General features: G+C 44.8%; 1 protein-coding gene across 1 annotated transcript in view; it reads left to right on the plus strand.

Annotated features, from left to right (window-relative positions):
- The window catches only part of LOC123765976 (ovochymase-1), a 31,554-nt gene extending 15,775 nt beyond the window's left edge, over positions 1 to 15,779 (plus strand). The window contains exons 7-11 of the mRNA XM_069336878.1: positions 6,442 to 6,627; positions 9,420 to 9,525; positions 12,062 to 12,220; positions 13,344 to 13,481; positions 14,525 to 15,779. Coding sequence (XP_069192979.1) covers positions 6,442 to 6,627; positions 9,420 to 9,525; positions 12,062 to 12,220; positions 13,344 to 13,481; positions 14,525 to 15,336 — 1,401 coding nt within the window. The 3' untranslated portion in view covers positions 15,337 to 15,779. The remainder of the gene's footprint in view (positions 1 to 6,441; positions 6,628 to 9,419; positions 9,526 to 12,061; positions 12,221 to 13,343; positions 13,482 to 14,524) is intronic.
- The last annotated feature ends 115 nt before the right edge of the window (positions 15,780 to 15,894 follow it).

A 15,894-nucleotide genomic window follows, 5' to 3' on the forward strand; every position in this document is an offset into this window, starting at 1 on the left:
TCGGGGAGAGCTCTCGGTGTTTCTCATATGCTGGTCGTGGCTACAGATACGTGACTGTTGTTAGTGCTACACAAACAAAAATTAATCAAGCTTGTGTGCTCTAGAATATAAACTTGGACTAGATACACCAGAGGTATAGTGTATAATGTAGACAATAACCCAGCTTAAACAGGTGGGCAAGCGGAGCTTAGTCAGTGTACACTTTACCCAAGTAGTAGCTCAGTGTAAACTGCCAGTCTATCTGTCCACGACTGGAGGCCTGACGCTCGGGGCTAGCCTCATGCAACTCCGCCTGGTGAGTTGTAATTGTATGGGGATCGGGTCATAGGAGAGTCGGAACAAACCCCCAATGACCCCCTTTAAGATGGATCGGCTCCTATTGTAAATCCCAGCCACTACTGAGAAAGTCTGAAATGAGGGATCTATTTTCCAGCGAGTTTTTCAGCTGTCGTAATATCCCAACTTACGCACAACGTAACTATAATTTTTGTTTACAACGTTGTTACAACATACAACAAGTTGTGGTTCCATATGTGTGTTTGCTGGAACTACTAATATATATATATATATATATATATATATATATATATATATATATATATATATATATATATATATATATATATATATATATATATATATATACTTATATACTTATACTTTTTTCTTTTGTTTCATGGAAAACACAGTATGACGAGTTGAACCGAAAAGTACATTACACTTTCGAATTGAATTTAGAATATATTTAGAATATACAAACTGAGCAGGTGTACAGCTGCATCAGTGTACTGGCAACAGGTGTCTTGGTGACGAGGCACCTGTTGCTGAGGTCACTGACACTACCACACCTCTGTTCTTCCATCTACCCATATCTCTATCCCTCCATCTATCCCTCCATCTATCCCTCTATTTTTCTATTTAACACACAGACACTCTCTCTTATACATATAGATAGGATTTAACTATTGAGGTTAGGGCAGTTCTGTAAATGAGAACTAGTATGGGTCCCAGCACCGCTCCTCGAGGTACTTCGTCTGTTGCTCTATCCCAGTCCGCCTTCTCGTCTCTCACTGTCACTCTCTGTCTCCTGTCTCTTAGGTTTTCCCTTACCCATATGCCAGGGCTATCCCACTTGCCTGCCTGCCTGCCTGCCTCTCAAGTTCGTGTAGAAGCCTATAGTTTGGAACTGTGTCAAAGGCTTCTTGGCAGTCCAGAAATACGCAGTCTGTCTAACCTTCTCTGTCTTGTATTGTTTTTGTTACTTCATCATAGAACTCCAGTAGGCTCATTAGGCATGATTTCCTTTCCCCTAAGGCAATGCTGGTACTTGTTTGAATTCTTAATTCAAAGTTTTAACCAGTCCTATTCTTTTTTATTCTTATGAGTGCCTTGCAGGGGGGACGCCCCATTAGTTACTTCTGCTCTGTAGTTAAGTGCCTTCTCTATATCCCCTTTCTTGTATATTGGTTCAACTGCTGGAAAACCTGCCCATTCAAATGAATCATTAAAGAGCAGAGTTAGAGGTATGTAGAGGGTCTGTGCCGCCTCTTCCGACATCCATGGTGATTGTCTGGTCCAATAGCTTTAGTTTCATCTAGTGGTGATAGTTATCTCATGACTTCCACCGGTGGGTGACAATGTTGGTGGGTCGGTCAGCTGGATCCAGAGGGTGGTGGTGGGTGGCAGTGTGGGTGTGTGTGAGTGGGCTCGACCCAGAGGGTGGTGGGTGGCAGTGTGGGTGTGTGTGTGAGTGGGCTCGACCCAGAGGGTGGTGGGTAGGTCAGGTCGGGAAGGTGCCGAGGTGCTGGAAGTGGAGAGACGAGTGTGGGTGAACGACCGGTTGAAACACTGAACATTGTCAATGTGCTATGGCCAGCAGACTCTCTGCTAACAGCGGACCGGCCAGAAGTGGGGTTTATTCTTTTGACGGCATTGTTTGTTATCCCCATACTACATACACCAATACTATAATGAGAGAGTTATAGGTTGATGGTCGAGTTTGTTTTGGAGGGTAAGTTTTCAAGATCATTGAGGTCAAATTAGTTCATACTGTGTTTCTGTATGATTTTAGACCTTATTAACATGCAAGTGTTCCCAGCCTCTGTATTTATCTGGTAAAATTTCATATTTCCCATCTATGTATTTCGTAATATAACACATAATTTGCAATCCCATAAAACATATTTGTCCATCTCCTTGAGGCTAGATTTATTATACATCCCTGTGATGAGTCTAGCCAGCGAGGGTGCAGAAGATAAAATGTCTAACTCATCTGTATATGAGTTGATATGCCAGCTGGGTTGTGGGAGTCAGTGGCATCAACCCCCCTCGGGCTAAATGTTCACTTGTGCTTTCTTCTCCTTTTTGAAGTCAATGTGCCAGGCGTCCTCAGTTCACAAGTTTCAAAGAAGCTGCTCGAACTGTAGGCAGCCTTGTTCAGAGCTGGAATCTTTTATGTTCTTGCTCTACCTGTGGCCTCATTTTACGCTGGTGGTACAGCGTGAGGGTTTGTCTCTGGTTGGCGGCAACATCTTCTCACTCTTGACGGCCTTACTTGTCAACGATAGGCTACCTGGTACCTGGTTGATACCTGGTTGTATCAACCAGGTATCAACCATATAGGCTGCTCAGGTCTACCATTCAGGTCACACAGCAATTATTGAATTCAGGTTCTGCTTCATAACAAATGCCATCGACAAGGAGTGGTTGGCACTGTAAAAGTTTCTCAACACGACTTTATATTTGACTGAAGCTGGGCTGGATATCCCTGAGAGGCAGAGTCTCTGCTACTGGTTGTTTTCATTCCAGCGACCATGCACCCTTATGGGCTGGAGAACCAGCCTGGCATGTGTCTCTTCGTGGTTGCCTCGAAGCACTAATATTATCCCTCGTTGTTGACTTCGCATTTGTAATATCAGAGAATCGACTTTATCTTATCAAGTTGGTCATATCTTCATCAATGACAAACGAACTGCCATTGATGAAGATATATCTGTGATTCATCTTTCTCAGGCTTCCACCCATGCCATCTTGTTTAAGTGGTATTCATTGTGAACATTTCCTCTTTTTCCCTCACACCGTTCATCACCCTAAGTATTTTATACGTCTCAATCATGTCTCCACTCTCTCTCTCTATCTCCTCTTTTCAAGCTTCGTCAGCTCTAGTTCTTTTAGTCTTCCTTCATTCCCCATCCCTCGCATTACTGGAACGAGCCTCATTACAAACTTCTCACAATTATGGAATCTGACATTTCCGCTGGACAGAGCTTTACATGCTTTCTTATTTAGCTTCCTGAATGATATTTTGACTTTCGCAAGTGTAGAGTATGCTGCTGTTGCTGTCATATTTATATGAGACTCTAGAGTTTCTTTTGGGGCTATGTCCACTCCCAGGTCGTTTTCTCTTAGTCGTTATAGGGAGATAGTTTCCCTTCATTGTGTACTTTCCTTTTGGGCTCCTGTCACCTGTTCTGATTTTCATTACCTTACACCTGTTGAAATCTAGTAGCCATTTCTCGGACCAAATCTGCATCTTGTCTGAGTCATCGTGGAGTATCTTACAGTCCTCAACTGTCTGAACGCTTCTCGTTAATTTTGCATAGTCTGCAAACATCAACTTATAAATCTCAATTCTTATAGCTATTGCATTAAAGTCAATGATAAATAGTTTAGGTCCCAGTATTGATCCCTGAGATACTCCACCTGTTACCCTTCGCTAGTGTTTGACTCCTTTGTCTCCTGTCTGTTAGCTATTTCCTTAACTATGTTAGAACCCTTTTATTTACTCCCATCTGCCTCTCAAGTTTCTCTTTCACATTGTAAAACACAAAAGGAAACTTGAGAACGTACAGAGGTTTGCATCTGGATTGGTGTCAGAATTGAGAGGACATAGCAATGAGGACAGGTTAAGGAAACTCAACCTCACGAATTAGTAGAAAGAAGAAACAGAAGGGGAATATGATCTCTACATGCTAGATACTAAGGGCAGTATCCAATATGAACAAGAGCTACCTATTTCATTGTCAAGGAAGTTGAACAAGGGAACATCAGTGGAAGCTGGATACACAACTGAGTAGCAGAGATGTAAGGAAATTCTCCCCCCCCCCTTCACTGCCTCCCTGCACGGGTAGTCTGCAAGAGGAATGCCTTGAAGGAAGAAGTTGTCGAAGCAACTTACATCTCAAACTATAAGGAATATTCTGGTGGAAACTTAAACATCAGAAGATATATATATATCGCACTAGGTATAAATAACAAAGAGGTGCGGCATACAGAGAAAATGAATTAACTTATTTATTTATTCATTTATAATACTGTACAACTTTTCTTTTTAAGGAGAAGTGCCAAGCCATTACGACTATATAGCACTGGGAAGGGGTCAGGATAAGGACTTAGGATGGGACGGGGGAAGGAATGGTGCCCAACCACTTGGATGGTCGGGGATTGACCGCCGACCTGCAGGAAGCTAGACCGTCGGTCTACCGTCCAGCACAAGTTGTTGATAGAGTACAATGGTTTGTGTAAGTACATATTTGGTGATTAAATGACACATTCTTGTAAAGGCACTAACACTTAGTAACTGGAATACTGGTTCATCTTGGCGACCAGCAGCAGTCTGGTCACCTGCTCCGCCTCGGGTCCGCCTTAACTTGTTATGCTACTTATTTTGCTGGGTCTGGACGCTGTCGTCTGGCCGTATGCAGACGGTTTGTAACGCACTTATCGCCCGCGGTCACGGAGAAAGTTGATAAAGTTGATAGATTTTATACGTTTTCTAGCGAGGAGACGCACGCCCAACCTCCTTGACTCGCTTGGCAGAGCGACGGTCTCGCTTCTTGCAGGTTGGCGTTCAATCCCCCGGCCGTCCAAGTGGTTGGGCACCTTTCCGTTCCATCTCTCTTATCCCAAATCCCTATCCTCGTTTCTCCCAAGTGCTATATAGTCGTAATGGTTTAGCGCTTTCCCAGCCCCGCTTCTATGCCAGGTAAGTTCACTACGGGCTCACCATAGCCCGTGCTGCTTGGAACTTTTTGTTCCCAGTAGCTGAATCTAAAACAACAACAAACAGCGCTTTCCCCTGATACTTACCATACCTACCTTAGCGAGGAGGTGTCTGGTGACGGCTTGGCCCAAAGGCACCAGAGGTTAGCGGGTCTTGGTGGTGTGCCCTCAGGGTATGGTGGGCTCCTGGTGTGCCCTCAGGGTATGGTGGGCTCCTGGTGTGTCCTCAGGGTATGGTGGGCTCCTGGTGTGCCCTCAGGGTATGGTGGGCTCCTGGTGTGCCCTCAGGGTATGGTGGGCTCCTGGTGTGCCCTCAGGGTATGGTGGGCTCCTGGTGTGTCCTCAGGGTATGGTGGGCTCCTGGTGTGTCCTCAGGGTATGGTGGGCTCCTGGTGTGTCCTCAGGGTGTGGTGGGCTCCTGGTGTGTCCTCAGGGTGTGGTGGGCTCCTGGTGTGTCCTCAGGGTATGGTGGGCTCCTGGTGTGTCCTCAGGGTATGGTGGGCTCCTGGTGTGTCCTCAGGGTGTGGTGGGCTCCTGGTGTGTCCTCAGGGTATGGTGGGCTCCTGGTGTGTCCTTAGGGTATGGTGGGCTCCTGGTGTGTCCTCAGGGTATGGTGGGCTCCTGGTGTGTCCTCAGGGTATGGGTGGGCTCCTGGTGTGTCCTCAGGGTATGGTGGGCTCCTGGTGTGCCCTCAGAGTATGGTGGGCTCCTGGTGTGCCCTCATGGTGAAGTGCCGGAGGACACTAGATGACTTTGTTTGCGATTTTGCCCATTTGGGCAGGAGTTTAGGCGAGGCAAAATTTTTACCTTGACTACCCAGTGTGCCCCGTGTGGGGCCGGTGCTCGGCTCCCTCTTTCACCCTCACGCCCCTGTTCACCTAGCAGTAAATAGGTACCTGGGAGTTAGACAGATGCTACGGGATGCTTCTTAGTGGTGTGTAACAAAAAGAAGGCCTGGTCGAGGACCGGGCCGCGGGGACGGTAAGCCCCGAAATCACCTCAAGATAACCTCAAGATAACCTCAAGATAACCCGTAGTAACAAACAGGTAAGCACCGATGCGGATTGAAGTGATATTGTTTACCGGCTTCACATATCAAGTGATTATATATATCCACCACATTTATTATACAGCATTTGATTATCGTTTCATCCTCCCAGCTGGGAGTTGGATTCTACAACAGGTGTTGTAGCGGTGATCTCATGCTGGGAGGCCGGAGAGTAACGTGGCCACACTCACAGAACACACCAGTCAGTGAGACAGGCTCAGTGAGACAGGCTCAGTGAGACAGGCTCAGTGAGACAGGCTCAGTGAGACAGGCTCAGTGAGACAGGCTCAGTACTCTGTGGGCGAACAGCCTTACCTGAGGGTCGTGTGGCTCTTCTTACCTGGGCGTGGTGTGACCCTCCTCACTCTTGCCAGTCAACATCTAAGACGTAGAGCGACTTAGGAACCATACTTGGCAATCGTAAAGTCCGGGAAAGTGGAACAGAAATATTCTACGATCCAAAAGTCAGAGAAAGTACTCAACGGCTCTCAGGTTCTGGCAGATGCGGCAGAATGAGACCACTGGTGGCTGTTGTGGCCTTCCTCACCCTAGCAGTAATTGTTTCAGCCAAGCCACAGGTAGTGTCAAACACCTCATGTTGTTCCTCACAGGTAGTGTCAAACATCTCATGTTGTTCCTCACAGGTAGTGTCAAACACCTCATGTTGTTCCTCACAGGTAGTGTCAAACATCTCATGTTGTTCCTCACAGGTAGTGTCAAACACCTCATGTTGTCCCTCACAGGTAGTGTCAAACACCTCATGTTGCTCCTCACAGGTAGTGTCAAACACCTCATGTTGTTCCTCACAGGTAGTGTCAAACACCTCATGTTGTTCCTCACAGGTAGTGTCAAACACCTCATGTTGTTCCTCACAGGTAGTGTCAAACATCTCATGTTGTTCCTCACAGGTAGTGTCAAACACCTCATGTTGTCCCTCACAGGTAGTGTCAAACATCTCATGTTGTTCCTCACAGGTAGTGTCAAACACCTCATGTTGTCCCTCACAGGTAGTGTCAAACACCTCATGTTGTTCCTCACAGATAGTGTCAAACACCTCATGTTGTCCCTCACAGGTAGTGTCAAACACCTCATGTTGTCCCTCACAGGTAGTGTCAAACACCTCATGTTGTCCCTCACAGGTAGTGTCAAACACCTCATGTTGTCCCTCACAGGTAGTGTCAAACACCTCATGTTGTCCCTCACAGGTAGTGTCAAACACCTCATGTTGTCCCTCACAGGTAGTGTCAAACACCTCATGTTGTCCCTCACAGGTAGTGTCAAACACCTCATGTTGTCCCTCACAGGTAGTGTCAAACACCTCATGTTGTTCCTCACAGGTAGTGTCAAACACCTCATGTTGTCCCTCACAGGTAGTGTCAAACACCTCATGTTGTTCCTCACAGGTAGTGTCAAACACCTCATGTTGTTCCTCACAGGTAGTGTCAAACACCTCATGTTGTCCCTCACAGGTAGTGTCAAACACCTCATGTTGTTCCTCACAGGTAGTGTCAAACACCTCATGTTGTGCCTCACAGGTAGTGTCAAACACCTCATGTTGTCCCTCACAGGTAGTGTCAAACACCTCATGTTGTTCCTCACAGGTAGTGTCAAACACCTCATGTTGTCCCTCACAGGTAGTGTCAAACACCTCATGTTGTCCCTCACAGGTAGTGTCAAACACCTCATGTTGTCCCTCACAGGTAGTGTCAAACACCTCATGTTGTTCCTCACAGGTAGTGTCAAACACCTCATGTTGTCCCTCACAGGTAGTGTCAAACACCTCATGTTGTCCCTCACAGGTAGTGTCAAACACCTCATGTTGTCCCTCACAGGTAGTGTCAAACACCTCATGTTGTTCCTCACAGGTAGTGTCAAACACCTCATGTTGTTCCTCACAGGTAGTGTCAAACATCTCATGTTGTTCCTCACAGGTAGTGTCAAACACCTCATGTTGTTCCTCACAGGTAGTGTCAAACACCTCATGTTGTTCCTCACAGGTAGTGTCAAACACCTCATGTTGTTCCTCACAGGTAGTGTCAAACACCTCATGTTGTTCCTCACAGGTAGTGTCAAACATCTCATGTTGTTCCTCACAGGTAGTGTCAAACACCTCATGTTGTCCCTCACAGGTAGTGTCAAACACCTCATGTTGTCCCTCACAGGTAGTGCCAAACACCTCATGTTGTTCCTCACAGGTAGTGTCAAACACCTCATGTTGTTCCTCACAGGTAGTGTCAAACACCTCATGTTGTTCCTCACAGGTAGTGTCAAACACCTCATGTTGTTCCTCACAGGTAGTGTCAAACGTAAAAAAAGGAAAGAACCTACTTAGTAAGAATATAGACAAAAAATATTCAATAAATACAATGATATATAACTTTGCACACACAGATTTACACTTAAACAGAATAAATATCACACCTAGAATATTTTCTCTGTAGCCATGAAAAGTGCACTTTAAGCAATCTTAACTCTCATCAACTCCTTACACAGGCATTTTTGGTCAATAGAAATGTAAATGTCAATCACCGAATAATTCACAGGAAGTTGATCAGGTCATAATTAATTACTGGAAACATCTCATTACAGTTCAGACACCTAGGTGTGGGGGGGGGGGGTATTTGGGTCTCAGCCAGGACTTTCCTACACGTTTTTGTTATTGTAACGATCGTAGGGGGAGTGAGTACAGTACTGAGCTTGCTAGTGTTGTGTTTACAGAGTTTCTCGAACTATATTTCATTTGAAATATCTCACTTACACTCTTCTGTATATTCCACTCCCTATAATCTCTTGAGCCGTACTAATAGGTTGCTATAGGATCACACCTGTGAGGGTATTAGGAAGGTGATTATCTAAGGCCACTGTCAGGCTTTATCATTTACTTACACACAGTAAATACTCTGGTAACATAATAGTTTTATTCAATTCTAGGTCAAATCTAACTCTTGATACTTGGCTACACCTTTTTTCCTAAGTCTTCAGTGACTTATATACCTTCGGTTGTAGTCACGTCACCGATTACCAGATCCGATCCTGTGATTTGTCGATATCATCACCCCGCTCGAACCAGATTGCAAGTTACGAATGGAATCTAAAACAATTTTATTTTACTAACTGACCTATGGGGGTGTGTGATTGCCTACCAGTCTCTTATGGCGGATCTGTATAAGTGTTAGTCTGTTCTTGTTAGCCTGTGAATCAGGAGCATTAGTGGACTATTCCTAACCTTCACTAAACATGAAGTGTCCGGAGCGCGACGAGTCTCTCTCTTTCCAATTATCTGAACTCTCATTATCGATTAAGTCCCCTAAACATGTGAAGTTCTTTCGGCAATGTGATCTAACGGATGTATTGTGTTTGTCTTCTTCAGAAGACTTGCGAGGCGCGTGGCGGGAGATGTTTGAAGAGCGGCAGGAAAGGATGTCTGACGGTGGCCACACAGAGCTGCCCAACCGGAGCCACCTGCTGCCAGCCAGGTGAGTTTCCCCTCTCCTCCTGCTGGCGTCCCCTCCTGCAGGCGTCCCCTCCTGCAGGCGTCCGCTCCTGCTGGCGTCCCCTCCTGCTGGCGTCCCCTCCTGCTGGCCGCCCTCCGCAGCCCCCTACGGCTCTAATACATTCCAGTATTGGTTACATTAAATAGGCTATAGGAATTTACACAACTATCTTGTGTACAGGTTCAAAATATCTGTCAACCGGTCCACACACTGGATTATTCATCCAGGGTGTGGACTATTCATCCAGGGTGTGGCTTATTCATCCAGCGTGTGGATTATTCATCCGGTATGTGGAATATTCATCCAGCGTGTGGAATATTCATCCAGTGCAGACACTGGACCCTAATTAGTTCACACACTATACCCTAACTGGTCCATATATTAAGCTTAGAGCTAACATCCTAAACTTGGAAACCCTTTATTCCATCCAATGGATTAGTCTAGGTCCTTGCGCCCAAAGTTAGAGCCTTCTCAGTCGATGAAGCTTGACCATCTCTTGCCACAGCTTGGAACAAGTATGCGTTGAACAAGGCATGAACGAAGGGCGCCCAACAACTCCATGTGATGAAGACCGGAACGACGAAGCAGGATCCCAGGCGAAGCCGGTGAATACACAGTGTAGCAACAATATTGTTTGGACAGCACTTACAGAATCATGCGCTGAGCAGCGCCCCCGAGCAAGTATATGGGACTATAAGGTCTGAGTCAGGCTGCGGAGCAAGCCAGTCTCAGGCAAGTGACATATAGGACAACTAAGACACGTAATAGAAAAAAACAGAACCTACCTTGCGTTACCTTAAGATGATTTCGGGGCTCAACGTCCACGCAGTCCGGTCCTCGACCAGGCCTCCTCGTTGGTGGACTGGTCAACCAGGCTGTTGGACGCGCTGACGTATGAATTAGCCTAGATAAACCTAGATAAGGTTTACACAGGATACAACTGTACGGCTGAAGCATTATTATTCAACAAGAGGTTTATATATTAGTCCCTGATATATAATGATTCCAAGATGGACGTCAGACTGATCACTCATGCGTGTATCCATGATTTTTAAGTTATTTACTGCTATTGTTACTGTCACTTCTACTGTTATTATTGTGATTACTAGGCCTACTGCCGTTAGTACTACTGCTGGTATTATTACTAGGCCTACTGCCGTTAGTACTACTGCTGGTATTATTACTAGGCCTACTGCCGTTAGTACTACTGCTGGTATTATTACTAGGCCTACTGCCGTTAGTACTACTGCTGGTATTATTACTAGGCCTACTGCCGTTACTACTACTGCTGGTATTATTACTAGGCCTACTGCCGTTAGTACTACTGCTGGTATTATTACTAGGCCTACTGCCGTTAGTACTACTGCTGGTATTATTACTAGGCCTACTGCCGTTAGTACTACTGCTGGTATTATTACTAGGCCTACTGCCGTTAGTACTACTGCTGGTATTATTACTAGGCCTACTGCCGTTAGTACTACTGCTGGTATTATTACTAGGCCTACTGCCGTTAGTACTACTGCTGGTATTATTACTAGGCCTACTGCCGTTACTACTACTGCTGGTATTATTACTAGGCCTACTGCCGTTACTACTACTGCTGGTATTATTACTAGGCCTACTGCCGTTAGTACTACTGCTGGTATTATTACTAGGCCTACTGCCGTTAGTACTACTGCTGGTATTATTACTAGGCCTACTGCCATTACTACTACTGCTGGTATTATTACTAGGCCTACTGCCATTACTACTACTGCTGGTATTATTACTAGGCCTACTGCCGTTAGTACTACTGCTGGTATTATTACTAGGCCTACTGCCGTTAGTACTACTGCTGGTATTATTACTAGGCCTACTGCCATTACTACTACTGCTGGTATTATTACTAGGCCTACTGCCATTACTACTACTGCTGGTATTATTACTAGGCCTACTGCCGTTAGTACTACTGCTGGTATTATTACTAGGCCTACTACCGTTACTACTACTGCTGGTATTATTACTAGGCCTACTGCCGTTACTACTACTGCTGGTATTATTACTAGGCCTACTGCCGTTACTACTACTGCTGGTATTATTACTAGGCCTACTGTCGTTACTACTACTGCTGGTATTATTACTAGGCCTACTGCCGTTACTAGTGTTTAACCAATATATATCACTATTCAAAATGTAAGACAAATATTTTACAATTTATGTCTCAGAATGGAAATTTGATTTACACTCAAAATGGGAGTTTGATTTACACTCAAAATGGGAGTTGGATTTACTATTAAAATGGGAGTTTGATTTACACTCAAAATGGAAGTCTGATTTTCGACTATACAGTGCAATCTGTGCCGACAATCAGAACTGTGCCGACCTATATAAGTTGGTGCAAGAAAAGCCTCTGATCTAACAACGTAGAGCCTCTGCCCACCAATATATATATAATATCTGTTATTACAATGTAAAACTTTACCCCCAAAAAAACTGTTGCCAGCAGACACAACCTAACCAGTTTTTGTGTTTATGCCAGGGTCACGGACGCTAGATAAGACACACTTGAGAAAATGCCGACCATCGCGCAAGTGTGAGAGGAAAGGCGGGAAGTGTGTCTCTCACCAGCCGGGTTCGTGCCCCACCAAGAGCAAGAGCAAGTGGTGCAAGGGGCGGCACTGCACTTGCTGCCTCCCAGGTCAGTTGACACTTGCCGGCCGGCTGTCAGGGGGGTCATTTCACACCTACACATGTTGTTGTTAAAGATTTGCTACCTGGAACAAAGTTCCAAGTAGCACGGGCTATGGTGAGCCCGTAGTGCCTACATCTACACAGCCACACCTACAAACACTTATAATACATTACACTTATGTTCACGTTGATCTCAGCTCTTAAAGGAGCGTTATTTATCTAAATCTTGGATACAGCTTCCAGCTCTTATCTAAATTATTTAAGCAATTCTGAGGAAAGTCATTAGCCACGTCTGTTCCCTCAGCTGCCTTGAGATCTTGAGCCATTAGCCTTCCACTGAATATAAACAGCATGTTGTTGTTGTTTAACAAAAAGTTGCAAGTAGCACGGGCTATGGTGAGCCCGTAGTGGACTTACCTGGCACAGGAGCGGGGCTGTAACTGTATATATAAACAGCAGTCCACACTGACATATATATATATATATATATATATATATATATATATATATATATATATATATATATATATATGACTCCTGGTTCAAGGTGTGTGGTGGCAGGCCCAGGGGCTCCACCAGCCACACCGTGGATGCTCAACGATAAGGAATGAGACCACAAAGTTGCTCATAACAGTCTGATTCACTGTTACATTGTGCTTGTGAACAATACAGTAAATCTTGAAGTACAATCCAGGAAACTAACAGCCAGTCTCGTCTGCTGAACTCTGGTGTTGGAACACACTCAAACACACACACACACACACACACACTCATACATATATACACATATACATGGACGGAGCTGCAGGCAGACGAACAGCCATTCTCTCTTATAGTGTATATATATATATATATATATATATATATATATATATATATATATATATATATATATATATATATTATATATATATATTATATATATATATATATATATATATATATATATATATATATATATATATATATATAATTATCAACCACACTAGTATATATATATAATATATTATATAATATATATATATGTATGTATGTATGTATGTATTCAGTAATTATTGAATTATTGGTTATATATAATAATAATTATTGGTTATTGTATTCAATAATCTATCATATATTGACATGTGCAGGGAAGCAGGAGTGTGTGGATCACGGGGGGTGTGCGGCTGTGGGCGGGTACTGCTCCAACAGGAACACCCTCGCATGCACTAACGGCCAGGTCATGGAAAACGTCTGTACCGGCCTCTCCTGTGCTTGCTGCATTCCACGTGAGTTTTTTTTTCCTTCAGGAACATGATGTTTAATGTCATTTCCTCTCAGACTTGACTGTGTCTTTTCATCCACCTACATCTCACTGTACTGATTTAATTGGTTGATGTTTTAACCCGCCTTTTTAAGCTTAAATGTTTAGCAATTTCTATTCGCTCAGGTCCCGTTTTATGTTGGGTTGAGAGGTTGATCAGCTTGATCTTTTCCTTTTTTTTTGTCTGCTTCAGCCTTGTCTTCCTCACTCTACGACTCTCAAGAGGATAGATGGTCAGTGCTCCTAACCTGTCTTCATAAGGAACGTTTACTTATGGTGGAGTTTAACTTGCTTATTTTTTTCTTTTCCGGGATAGTTTATGCACTCTGTATTACGGTGAGCGGAACATTTCAGTGTAATGCAAGTGAGGCCTCAGAGTAGCTAGGTAAAGCTTCACTACTCTATACCACCTTCCCTACTCTATACCACCTTCCCTACTCTACACCATCTTCCCTACCCTTCACCATCTTCCCTACCCTACACCATCTTCCCTACCCTTCACCACCTTCCCTACCCTTCACTACCTTCCCTACCCTTCACCACCTTCCCTACCCTACACCACCTTCCCTACCCTTCACCACCTAACCTACCCTTCACCACTTTCCTTTCAACCCTTTAATCATTTTCACTAAACCCACTTCGTCGATCAGTAAACCACATAAGAGAAACTAACATTAAATCACGTTTGTTAGGTGAATCTTAGTCAGGACGGAGTCAGCAATATATAGCGATATTGGAAATTATTGAAATTTGCTATTTTATGTAGAGCCCAGTCACCCTACACTGTCTGGGGCGGCTAGCCCTAATGTGCCACCCAACCTCAGACAGACAGACAGACAGACAGACAGACAGACAGACAGACAGACAGACAGACAGACAGACAGACAGACAGACAGACAGACAGACAGACAAACTAACAGACATTCATTTTCATTAGATATAGATTAACATATTTACTCTAAGTCTAAGGAAGTTTTACACCATTGCTCTCTTCTGTTTTCCTCACAGAACAAACCTGTGTGTGCGGAGTTGCTAACGAGAACCGCATCGTTGGAGGATTTGAGACGAGTCCGAACGAGTTCCCCTGGGTGGTGGGTCTGGCCTTCGACGGCAACACCACCTATAGCTGCGGCGGCACCATCATCAACAACCAGTACATCCTGACCGCTGCTCACTGCCTCTACGACCAAAACACCTTCCAGCCTCGCAACCCCTCCACCATTAAGGTCGGGGTAGCCGACTACAACCAAAATTCCCATGCTGACGACATCCCCGGTGTCACCCGTCTTGTCAGCATCCAAAATTTCACAATTCATCCAAATTACACCTTTTTCAACGTCACTGATGACATCGCTCTGGTGAAGCTGGCAGAGCCGCTAGACCTGACTTCACACAGGGAGGTGCGACCAGTCTGTCTGCCCGCGAACGACAACCTGACTTACGCAGGCCTCGAAGGCACAGCTGTGGGTTGGGGCTACACATCAGAGACTGCAACTACAGAGCCGGATATCATGAGGGAAGTTCAAATCCCTATTCTCGGCCCAACCTGCAATAACCAAACTGTTGCCTTTTATACCATAACGAGGAACATGCTATGTGCCGGCGCGGCCCAGGGAGGCGTGGATACGTGTCAGGGGGACTCTGGAGGCCCCCTCACTGTGCTGCAAGGAGGCAGATACGTCCAGGTGGGGATTGCTTCCTTCGGAGACGGTTGTGCCAGGCCCAATTCGCCAGGGGTGTACACACGGGTCAGTAGGTACCTGCCCTGGATCAGGGCGAACACCCAAGGGGCTACGGACTGTGGGGCTCTCACTCGCTAGAGCTCTCTCAGTCCCCCTCACTGTCTAGGGCGGCAGAGATACGGTAAATGAATAATGATATTGAATAATGAATTTGTATTTGTCTCTCTCTCCCTCTCTTGTTGTTGCACATACTAGTTCAATATTATTCCGTCACTGCTATTGGCTAGCTAGAGTTATGAAGTTTGTTATTTCTACTACCTCCTCATCACAATCGACTTGAGAATGGTCCAGGACGGACCGAAACGTCGTCGTCCCTTCAATTTATAGTGTGTGGTCTGGTCAATATGGAAGTTTTGGTATTGGACCAACTGTCTACTTAATTTTACTTATAAATGTCAAATACTATTTGCAGGTAAATAATTTACATATACTGTATAACATTTAGCAGTTGTGTGCATAGTTTAATATTTCAACACAGTTTATATGTAAACAATACCTGGAATAAAAGCATCCCTCACAAACAGTGTGTTAATATTGATGACTTTTCACACACACACATATATATTGATCGTTAATATTGATCACTTCCCACACACATAAATGGATGTGTGCGAGAAGTGATGAAGAGAAAGCGCT

The sequence above is a fragment of the Procambarus clarkii genome, chromosome 37 (genome assembly GCF_040958095.1).
Source record: "Procambarus clarkii isolate CNS0578487 chromosome 37, FALCON_Pclarkii_2.0, whole genome shotgun sequence".
NCBI lineage: Eukaryota > Metazoa > Arthropoda > Malacostraca > Decapoda > Cambaridae > Procambarus > Procambarus clarkii.